The sequence below is a fragment of the Cyprinus carpio genome, chromosome A4 (genome assembly GCF_018340385.1).
Source record: "Cyprinus carpio isolate SPL01 chromosome A4, ASM1834038v1, whole genome shotgun sequence".
In the NCBI taxonomy this organism is placed as follows: domain Eukaryota; kingdom Metazoa; phylum Chordata; class Actinopteri; order Cypriniformes; family Cyprinidae; genus Cyprinus; species Cyprinus carpio.
The window spans coordinates 28,180,720-28,192,606 of NC_056575.1; the positions used below are offsets into that span (position 1 = coordinate 28,180,720).

At 38.1% G+C, this 11,887-nt stretch overlaps 1 protein-coding gene across 1 annotated transcript; it reads right to left on the reverse strand.

The window, feature by feature from the left end:
• Nucleotides 1-1,432: 1,432 nt before the first annotated feature.
• Nucleotides 1,433-3,994, reverse strand: LOC122141691 (gastrula zinc finger protein XlCGF57.1-like). Its single transcript, XM_042749657.1, has 2 exons — nt 3,680-3,994; nt 1,433-2,937 (listed from the first exon to the last, which is right to left on the reverse strand). The coding sequence occupies exon 2, from the start codon at nt 2,720-2,722 to the stop codon at nt 2,114-2,116; it is 609 nt and encodes a 202-aa protein (XP_042605591.1). The 5' UTR covers nt 2,723-2,937; nt 3,680-3,994; the 3' UTR covers nt 1,433-2,113.
• Between the last annotated feature and the right edge of the window lie 7,893 nt (nt 3,995-11,887).

The window sequence follows — 11,887 nt, forward strand, 5'->3', positions numbered from 1 at the left end:
GTAAAGAGAAAGATTAAATGGGTTCACTTGCCCTTGAACTGAGGCGCTAAAGCGACCGTGCCTGCCGCATTAAGGAGCGCCAAAACTGTATTGTTTGAATTTAGTTATGAATTCAGAATAATTTTAAAGCTGGTACTTTTTATTAAAAAGTGACAAAGCACAGAGCTTTTTGCGATTACTGGACGTTAGTTGCACTTCAAATAATGAAGTTCACGCATTTAAAGAACACAGACCAAGATCTTGTAAGAAGCCATATTAGTAAACGAGGATTGTTAATGATATTGCCAATATCCACACAGCTGACAGCTTTACCTGTTCTAGTTTGTTCAAGTTCTGCACGAAATAGACACTGTATTTCTGCACTTTCCCTTCTTACGTCTCCGTCATTTCTCTCTCGCTGCACAGCGGAGCTGCGTTTATCAGACTGTGTGCGGCAGCACTGATGTGCGGCAGAGATGAGGACTGTCTGAAACTCTCTTTTTCCACTAAAACTTTAATGCGCATCGTCTCAGTTTAATACGTGAACATTACAAAAGATTTGATCGCAAAACAATTAGGAAAAAAGGCATTAGATTCAAATGTTTAAGTTATAACATGTAAATATATACCCAGATAACAATAACACTCGGGCTGATTCTGGCTGAAATGCGTCTCTGTCGGTTCAGTCTCGGCATCGGTGAGAAGATAATGGGCCAGAGCCGCGCCGACTCTACAAAACACTTCTGGCTGACAGACGGCTTTTTCTCTATGGGCCGATCTCGACTGAAAGCTGTTGTACACGCGGCAGGTCCACACTCGGTGTAGTTGTGTGAATTAACCTTCGGCCCGAGTTCGTTTTATCACAGACGGGGCGCTACTAGAATGAAGCAAATCATCCGCCTGAGAAAACTTTTTTAGCGGTTAAATCCTGAGGAGCTTTCGGCGGGTAGTCGCCAGTGGCGACCTCAACAAAAACGTCACTCGCAAATTAATATTTATGGTCGCAAATGCGACTGTTTTAGTCGCAGTTTGGAGCCCTGTTCTGGTTATTTTTTTTAGTCTGTTTTGTGTGTTCTTGCTACTCTTATGATGCTGTTTCTTTTGAGAAGCACTTCGGTCAGTCTTGTGGTGGTTTTAAATGTGCTATATAAATAAAGTAAACTTGAAACTTGAGACTTTTTGTGGTTCTTTGCCTTGTTTCAACACAATTCTGATCAAATCTTCAGTGTCTGATTCGCTCCAAAATGTTAAATCGCATACTGACAATATACATGTAGCAAGCAGAGCAAGGCCGAGAGCCGTGGGAACCGGTGAACATTCACACAACTTTAATTATAAAATAAACAAACAACAAAATAAAAAGTAAAGCGGCAGCCCCTCACAGATGACTGCCGCATAATAAACATATTAAAGCACAACATGAAGTCTAGGCCTGTCCTCTCTTGTCATCACTCCTTCTTTTATCCTTCCGGATCTCCTTCCTTGAGACCCTGCTCTTCTTGCTACATAAATGCTTAATGCTTCTCTCTGGTGTGAATTTTCATGTGCCTGTTAAAGCTTGCTTGCTGTGTGAAACTATTTCCACACAGTTTACATGTAAACAGCTTCTCTCCAGTGTGAACTCTCTTGTGAGTGTTAAAGCTTCCTCCTTGAGTAAAACTCTTTCCACACTGAGGGCATGTGTAAGGCTTCTCGCCGGTGTGAATCCTCATGTGCCTTCTAAGGCTTCCTTTTTCAATGAAACCATTTCCACAAAGTTTGCATGTGAACAGCTTCTCTTTGTGATACACATTTCAAACTGAAGACACTTGAAAGGTCTCACTCCAGTGTGAAGCCTCATTAAGGGTTACTTTATTTCTGAAGTTTTTTCCACACTAATCAAATGTAAACAGCTTCTCACTAGTGTAACTGTTCACGTGATGGCTAAGGTTTAGTTTTGTTGAGAAGTTCTTTCACACAATGCTTCTCTCCGGTATGAATCCCTCACGTGCGTTTTAAGGCTAACTTTTTCATTGAAACTATTTCCACACTGTTGGCAGGTGAAAAGCCTCTCTCCTGTGTGAATCTTCATATTGACTTTAAGGTTTCCATGTTCACTGAAATTCTTTCCACACTGATGGCGGAGGAAAGACTTCTATCCTGTGTGAATCCTCATGTGGACATTAAGGTATCTTTTTTGAATGAAACGCTTTCCACACTGTTGGCAGTAGAAAGGTTTCTCTCCTGTGTGAATTCTTATGTGGTCTTTAAGAGTGTTTTTGAGTGTGAAACTCTTTCCACATTTAGGGCAGGTGAACGGTTTCTCTCCAGTGTGAATTCTAATGTGCCTGTTAAAGCTTCCTTTGCGGGTAAAACCTTTTCCACACTGAGGGCATTTGTAAGGCTTCTCTCCTGTGTGAATCCTCATGTGCCTTCTAAGGATTCCTTTTTCACTGAAACTCTTTCCACACTGATGGCAGAGGTAAGACTTCTCTCCTGTGTGAATTATCATGTGCCTTTTAAGGTAACTTTTTAGAATGAAACTCTTTCCACACTGTTGGCAGGTGAAAGGTTTCTCTCCTGTGTGAATTCTTATGTGGACTTTAAGAGTGTTTTTATGTGTAAAACTCTTTCCACATTGAGGGCAGGTGAAAGGCTTCTCTTTAGTGTGAACTATCATGTGCCTTTTAAGTTTTTCCTTTTTAGGGAAACTCTTTCCACACTGTTGGCAGCTGTAAGGCTTTTCTCCGGTGTGAATACTCATGTGGACTTGAAGTTTTCCTTGTTGATCAAAACTCTTTCCACATTGTTGGCAGGTGAAATGACATCTAGTTCCAGTATTTTTAGGTCTTTGTGTCAAATTCTGTGTCGTGTCAATCTGTGAGCGACTGTATGATTTTTGTCCAGTTACGAAATTGTGTTTCTTAAACTGATCTTTATCTTGTATTTCATTCAGTTCTTCACTCTCTTCTTTCAGATCTTGGGTGAAAAGAGATAAATACAAGTTAATACCTGCTTAAAAGCAACAGTAGAATAGAAGTCAATAATTGCTAAATTTGCCTTTTTTTTCGGGAAAAAAAGGCGTGTCAAACTCAGCTCCTTGAGGATCACCGTGCTGCACAGTTAAGCTCCAACCTGCAGCAAACCTACCTTTAGTTTGCAAGTAAAGAAGACCTTGACTGAGGTGTGCTAAATTAGAGTTGAAGCTAAACTCTGCAGAGTGTTGTGACCCTCCAGGAACTGAATTAGACATCCCTGGTATAAAATATTAGAAGAAACTATATGTTAAGAGTTAAGTGAACTATTTTCAAACTAACAACTTCTGGTTACTGTGGTAACAAGACATGAAATCAAGATAAGACTCATCAAGGCTTGAAATTCATGTTTCAATACTTCTCTAAAGTCCTGCAACAACTTAAAGTAACTCATAACATCTCAAGTTCTTATCATCTTCAGAGTCAGGGGGCGTTAGAAAGATTCCACCAAACCCTGAAGTCACTTTTGAGATCCTACCGTGTCAAACTTGACTGTGACTGTGAAGAGGGACTCCCTTGGATGTTATATGTTATTATGTTATTTGTGAAGTTGTACAATAGGGCATCAAGGCCCCGATATACTTCAAACATAATTGAAGAATGAACTCATATGATGTCATTTCAAACAAAATAAGGTCGAAACGAAGTTCGTTTTGAGTTTGTTTCGGCAGTTCGAAACAGCTCACCAAAGCAAACTTTCTGGGGGAGTTTGTTTTGGCTCCTAAACACCTTTAAGCTTCCATTGTTCCGTGGCAGTTACACAGTCGGTGAGCGTGTTCTGAAACTCCACCTTCTTTGACGTGCCATTTTTTTTCCCGGTTCGTATCTCATTCTTCGGAGGTCCGACTATAGAACATCTCCTGAATACACTGGAATGTCAAATTGCTGAGCTGGCACAAATATATCTGAGCCTGTACAATCGCTCGCGGAGAGACTTTCTAGAAAAAAATTGCAATGAAGCTTGGTGTCGACAACCCGGAGTTATGCAAAAGGCGATGCAGACAAACATCCGAGACAAGTTTTCCAAATCCATGAAAAAAAATTAAAGAGTAAAGATATAAGGTAACAAGTACCAAATACATGTTTCAAATAAATGTTACACCATACTGCTGCTGCTGCTGTTGTTCTTTCAATAAGCAAATTTAAATGGTATACAACAAATAAATTGCCAAACGAACATAAAATAATAAATCTTTGTTTTTATCAAAAGTAAGTCATGACACCAAAAGGTATCAGTTTATCCAGTTTAACAAAATGAACACTAATAAAATAAAGTAACAAACTGATATCATGTTAAAGTTTTCAGACTATGAGCCATTCACACTTCCTATAAAGGACTGATTATGGAAATAGTATGGTTCTTTTGCATTGCAAACATGTTAATTGACTCTAAACTGCTGCTAATCATTCTTTTGTCTATGACTATATGCAGCTAGAGCTATTGTTCAATGAAAATAAGGTAAATCTCAGGAGATGATGCTGACATTGTTCAACTGCAAGGTTAAATCCAGAGAATTTCAAGTAGGTGACAAAGTATTGGCTTTATTACCCATTTGACTGGTCCTTTCCAGGCTAGATTTATTTGGACCTTATACGATTGCGAAATGTTTTCCCAGTAACAACTATTTACTAAACATGCCTGATCCCCGGAACATTACATGGTCTTAGACAAGTTTGTCATATTAATTTATTAAAAGTGTTATGTGACTCATGTAATCTCTTTGTCGGTTGATACTGTATCAATAACTTCTTCAGTTGGTCCTGGGCACTTCAGAAGTATCTGAAGAAATGGTGGAGAATCTGGGTCCAGTGGATACAGGGGAAATTAACGGGTCTATTATCCTTGCCAAATATGACTTTAGAAAAGCAAACTGTAACCTATCTGGGTAAAATGTTGGTTTCAGGGTTGCATAATAACCAATTGATGTGAAGTTGATGCTAATGGTGGTAAATTCCCTACACCTGCTATCTGTTATGAACTCTGTCAATTCTTAGGAATAGTAAGTTATTATTGAGGGTTTTGTTGGAATTTTGTGAGATTAGTTGCTCCTTTGACTGACTTGTTGACTCTAGCTAACACTCCTGTATTGGTTGCACCTAATTTCCAGAAACATTTTCTTCTTGCAGTGGATGCCAGTGCTTATGGTGCTGTTCTTCTACATGTCTATGGGTTTTTTTCCCTTTCTTTCCCTTTCTCTGATGTCCTAGAGCCCAGGAGATCTGAGGGTAAAATGGACTGGGATTGCAAAGAGGAGTATCCCCAGCCTTAATGTATCTACTTGTGTGATGATGGCAAGCGTCTGTGCCTCGCGGGTCGGGTCCTGCTGCTGGCGAGGCATGGTGAAAACTCAGCTCATGGGGATCGCAGATTGAGCTCGCGGAGAAGCTCAAGAAAGGTACGGATCTTTCAAAAACTTTTGCAGCGAGCTCTAATGTGCTATGGGAACCAAACACTCTTTCATTAGAGTCATCTGATCCTGATAGCATGCTCCTGGGCTCTTCTAGTCATAATGACAAAGATGGAGAGGTTGATGTGGTTGGTGATGATAATGAAAGTGTGAGCACTGAATCGGCATCGACCACCCCCAGCTGCATATAAATAAAAATTATATAAAAAAAAAGACTCACAGCCGGCTAGATGATCGCTTTTTGACCACTCTTGATCGTCCCGCCCCCGGGAGTCTTCCGCTTCTCCCAGATCTCCACTCAGAGATATCTAAACCCTAAACTTAACCATATTCCTTTTGGTTGCATCCCTTTCAGCATGCTGACTATGCTAATTTTGAGGGTGTGGCTGAGCGCGGATACGTGAGGATGCCCCCTGTTGAAGAGACGTTTGCTCTCTATCTCTCACAGGGTGAGTCATCATCTTTAATGATCATCTGCCTTGACGTCAGTAGCGCTTCAGAGCACTTTGCACTTGAATAGCAGGACGTATGTGGCAGCGGGTCAGGCTGGTGGTGCTTTGCACACCATGGCAGTGTTACAAACCTATCAGGGCTGATCTGCTTAAGAATTTGGATAAGGGCAGAGGTTTGTCGCCTGAGGTGGTCGAAGAGCTATGCCGCACCACAGATTTGGCTCTCCACACCACCAAGCAAACTGTTGCTTCCACTGGGCATTCAATGGTGGCAATAGTGGCTACGGAAAGAATCTGTGGATAAACCTTGCGGCTATCGGGAAGAAAGAAAAGACTTTATCCACAAAGCTCTGCTTTTGCTGAGCAGGCTAACTTCTGTCGAGGCAGTTGTGGAGAAGTTCAGGGAGGTGAAAGCGCAATCGGCTGATCTCAGGAAATGCATTTCTCGGCACTCCAAATCCTCCTCTAAGAGGGATGATCAGTCTAGAGCTGAGGCTCATAGACAGCGTTGCTAACATGAGCCTCCATCTAGGAGTCGGCAAGGGGAGCCTTGCCGTTAACAAAGGGGAAAAGGATCTCAGGAACATTCTAGACAAGAGGCACGGTCATCTACAGTGTTTCCTTGGATACCACTGTAAACAAAGAAGCGCTGCGCTTGTAAACTCTACTTTAAAGGGCTCATATGATGTGATTTTAATTTTTTTTCTCTCTTTGGTGTGTTACAAGCTCTTGGTACATAAAGAAGATCTGTAAAGTTGTAAAGACTAAAGTCTCAAATCCAAAGAGATCATCTTTATAAAAAATCCAACCATGCCTACCTAAAACGGCTCATTCTAACACGCCCCCACATAATTAAGTCACAATGCTGGAAGATTTGCATAAGGCCACCCAAATATTCACGCAGAGAAAAAATGTGTAACTTTTACTTTAGCTGTTGCCGCTGCTGCCACCATGTTCTGGAGACACTGTGTGTTTCATGGTCTTCCAAAAGAGGACACAACTAGAAATCAGTGGTTACGTTTTATTTACAACACTGTTCCGGAACAGTTCAACCCAAATATAAACTTGTTTTCTTTGTTCTATTTGAGGTCTGAAAACAACATTAAAATAGCAGATCTTATCTGTTATTTTGACCTGTTTCTCCAGTTTTCTTTTACTGCAAATGTAAATAAAAACTATATTTTTATTTTAAATGTTGTCAGTAGTTCACAGAATGAAGCAAAAATAATTTCACTCAAATACATACCTATAAATAGTAAAGTCAGAAAAACAAAAAATCATTTTGGAATGGTCTTTGATGTGTGTGAAATAAAGGATGGAGAGGAAAAATCTGTTGTTTGCTTATCAAAATAAATATCAAAACCATACTGAAGTTTGGACATGATGGTAGAAAAGAAATGGCTGGATCTCCTGAGCAAACAAAACACAACAGATATGAAAATACAGTTAGCTGTTAGTGTAATAATCTCATAGAATGACCTGCAATGTCAACTAAATATCAAAACACCTCTACCTCTCTGTAGCACCTCCAGCAATTATTCTCTACCTGCATTCACTGTTTCTACACACGTACAGTTCCTGTCAGATGTTTACCAATTTTCAGACTTTTCATTTTATGACCTGAGCTGGGGGATCCAGGAGCCCTGTTAGGGCGTTAGGGAATTTCCATTAGAAGTAAAAAAAGAAAAAGAATAATAGATTTAGAGGGGTCCCTCAGATTTTTTAAGATAATGATGATCAATTTGATTAATAAAAAAAATCTCATTGTGGAGACTCCCATAAGACTTGATTAAATTTGAGCACTGGACGTATGGCACGTGTTACACATGTGATGTTTTACAAGTGAACAGCAATACACTCATACGTTCATCACTATGAGCTTTGATACGTGAAAAAGGAAACTCCTGAATGTGAGGTGGTCCAGCTAGCTCACTACTGCAGGTTGACGTATCACATATCTACTGAGGAGATGATTTTAGTATTTAACACAACTCTGAAGTGACTGTCATTCTGAGTCACTTTTGAAGAAGGCAACAACAGCTTTAACATTAGGAACTTACAGGCTCTAGATTTAGGTTTCTCTGAAGTGCTAGAATGAAAAGGAGGCATGACCAGTCTGGGTTTGTGGATCTGTCAAGTGTCTGATGTGGTAAGCCCTCACCGGGTCATGGATTGAGGCTCAGTTGGCGACTTTGAGTGGTTCCAGCAATTTTGAGCAATTCAAAACCACCACCTTGTCTGAGTTTTGGAAACTCAGCAAAAAGGAATTCTTTGAATTCATGTGACTTCTTTCACTTCCTGAAACAGAGAGAAAGACAAAACAAATTTTCAATAATGAAAGTTAGTGTTACTAAATCTGTGTTCAGTATCGTGATGCCTTACACACCTTACATTTCTCTCTTAACCCAGCAGCAGCACGAGTTAGCACATTGATTAGGGACTAAATCCACTGTCTTAACATCAGTACAGCAGAACACATGAGTGTAAGAACTTAGTTGTGTGGGGACTTGTCCACCTTCTCCCTCCGTGTGTGTATGGGCCAAACAGTCGTAAAACCTCTCATATCAAAATAATATGGCAAGAAAACAAGAAAAAAAAAAAAAACTTACTTAGTACAAGAAAAAAAATTCTACAATGACCAGCAATTGTGCATGTTAGTTAACATTTCAAATCCCCACAGTTCTTTGCTTTAATAGTTTTATATTTAATGTGCATGTGCTACAGACACCACCTTCTATAGAAGGTATCGACTGCAACAACATACACGTTACTGCGCATGTGCGCTTTTGTGACCCTAACTTAACTTCCGGTAGACTTCCAAATAGAATCAATAACAACAGCTAAGTAGTCCCTCTCGAGTAGATTATTTCTGATAACAAGCTAACTATGTTTGCTGCATAAATCAGATGGACTTACTGAAAATGCAAATTCATTCTCTGCCAGCAGGAGGTGCTTTAAAGCGGGAGAAACAGAGGTTTCCCAGTAACTGCTCTAACTTACACAAAGCAGTGCTGAGCTCACAAACGCTGCTTTATCAGGCATATAACATACAAGATGAAATGAAAATGACATCAAAAATTTAAATGACTAAATAAAGATAGTCTTCCTTCAGAAATACAGTGATATAAAAACACCCGCGCCTAGTTGAGATTTTTAAATGTGCAGTATGTTATCATGTTTATTCAACGAAGCCTTTTGGAAAATCTGTTAATTTTGATATTGTAAGCGCCACAAATAAATAAATGTATGTGAAACACATCCCACAGCACGACCACCTGAGCCCAACTTCAGTCTACACATCACCTTAACGTTAACTGTTTTTGTAGACAGCACTATAGCCAGACTGATAAACAAACACTGACCGGAAGTTAATTTAGGGCCAGACGCAGGCATCCGATGAAACCGTTTACAAACAAAGTGATCACACAAACAATTATCTTATTGTCTTGCTGTTTATTTCCTACCAAATACATTAAGGACTGTACAGGTTTTTTTCTAAAAACGGGTAATTCTAATGCGTTTGTTCGTGATGCTGATAAGAAATTGTTACACAGTTTAACTGTTAAGATTTTGAACAAAGACAAATTAAACGGAAAATTGACACTCCATGGAGAGCTGGTTTAGGTTTGAGGGTTTGATAGTGTTTGGACGCCTGAATGGAGAGCGCTGTATAAACCTCCACTGTTGAAGAAAGTTGCTGACTTTTCAATGGAGGGGTTTACATTCAGCTATAACTTTTAATGCTTTTATTTCTGTGTTAAACTCTGATACTAATCATGATTGCCCTTTTTGTACTTGTCGTGAGACAGTTTTTCACTGTTTTATGGGATGCTGTCGTCTCTTTCCACTATTCTCAATGTTGGAAGATCTTTTTAAATTGTTTAGTGTAGTTTTTTCCAAACAATTGTTTATTTTGGGTTATAGGTATTCCCAGAAAAAGAGAGAGCAATGTCAACTATATATGAGTAGACTGGAAATAAGGTGGAAGGATCTATAGATGATAATGCTGTTTTTGTATTTTGTCCAAAATGTTGAAAGCTTGTTTAATAATATATTTTAACTATTAAAGTTTGATGAATGATTTAGAAAAATTTTCCAATATATGGTGCTCTGTTGTAGAGGATAATTACATTTTTAAGAGTATTCAGATTTAATGTAACTTATGAATTTGATTTGTAAACTGGTTTAATAAAGTATTTGTAAAATCAAAATCTCTCTCTCTCTCTCTGTGTCTCTGTCTTTTTTTTTTTTTTTTTCGTTTCTGTGCTCAGCTCGTGTGTGAGACGCACAACTCTTCCTACAAAGATATTTATAATCTATTATTTTTAAGTAACATTCACATGACAGTAAAATGACTGTATCTTTGTAATAATTTTTAAGCTAATGTATATTGTTTGCGCAGCAGTCGTAACGTTACGTTACCCGTCAGCGCAGAGTTTAACGAAGTCTATCAGTTATGAACAGCCATACATTAATGATAACAAGATTTAATAAGCGTGTGTAGCCGAGGTATTGTATTATACTATATTAATCTTTGTTTATGTTGCTATTTAGGACTTTATAACAGAGACATTATACGGACTTAACTCCATTAGACTATGTAAGTTGGGCCTAACGTTACTGCTTCGGCTTTTGAGTAATTAAAACAAACACCAAAACAGCAAAAGGAATTAAACCTAATTTACACCAACTGGACGTTAAAAAAGTTATTTAATGAATGTCATGTGCAATTTGATGAAGGATATATTACCAGAGATTACCTCAGAAAACGATCTGAAGTCGGCCGTTAAAAAACGTCGGTCATTTAAAAACACCACAAGCCACAATGATATTAATATTAAAAGGTGTAATTTTTTAATTCTATTAATTTAACTAATTTTACAGCTAATTTGACGAATTTTACAAATTGTAAAACGAAATTTACGAAATCAACTGAGAAATGTAAAAACCTTACTGCTGGGCGGTATCAGTTGAAGCCCGAATGAGAGAGCCCTCAGTAACCTATGCAGAGTTCCAGACAGCCCAGCTTTCATTGGCTAGAATAAATTCATTAACTATGCAGAGTTCCACGCATTCACCAGCTCTCGTTGGCTAGAATTATCACGTGCTGAAGAGTCCTTAACCATCTTCAAGAATTCGGCTAAAAACACACTTCTTTCCATCTTTATTTGACCCTCTCAACTCTAGCACTCTCTTATTCTATTATATTCTTCAAAAAAATGTTATCTCAAAAATAACTAAATAAATAACACTAGCTGCTCTATTCTTTGTGTTCTACCTGTTTCTTTTTAAGTATAATAATAATATAAAAATTGCTACATGTACTAACGTTAAAGCTAACTGAGACTTGTTATAGCACTTGTATATCATTGCTCTTTTGTTAGATTTTGATTGCTTTTCGTTGCTTTCTCATTTGTAAGTTGCTTTGGATCAAAGCTTTTGTTAAATGACTAAATGTAGATAAAAGTTTTTGTTTAATTTTTTTTATGCACTTAATGGCTATTAGGGCTGTCAAACAATTTATAGCTATTAATCGCATCCAAACCAAAGTTTTTGTTTACCTAATTGTAATAAATAGACACATTTAATTTATATCATATATAAATATATTTATATCAAAAAACATAAACATTTTCTTAAATATAACATGCATGTGTGTGCATTTACATAATAAATATACACATGACACACAGATATATTATATTTTTGTTATGGACAATTTGTTTTCATTTTCCTGTCATCGTCACACTGTCCCACAGAAAACCTGCAGGGGCCCATGTTTGCTGGGTAATCCTTTACAATCACAGTACTTCTATGAGAAATTCACTTTAAACAGAATAAAGCTGACACCTTGATTTTATTGGCTTTATATTTTGGGAGAAACGAAAGGGAATAAGATTAATACACTGCATAAAGATTTAGTTTCAGTTAACAAACTAAATAGTTAAAGCTCTCTGCAGCCCACAAATTTAGTTTTGCTTGGAATATTCATAGGTTCTTTCCAGTCCTGTAATTTGGAGATCAAGATCAGTTT

What these genes read in the sequence shown, in the direction of transcription:
- LOC122141691 (XM_042749657.1), bottom strand. Translation starts at nt 2,722, where the DNA reads ATGAGTATTCACACCGGAGAAAAGCCTTACAGCTGCCAACAGTGTGGA.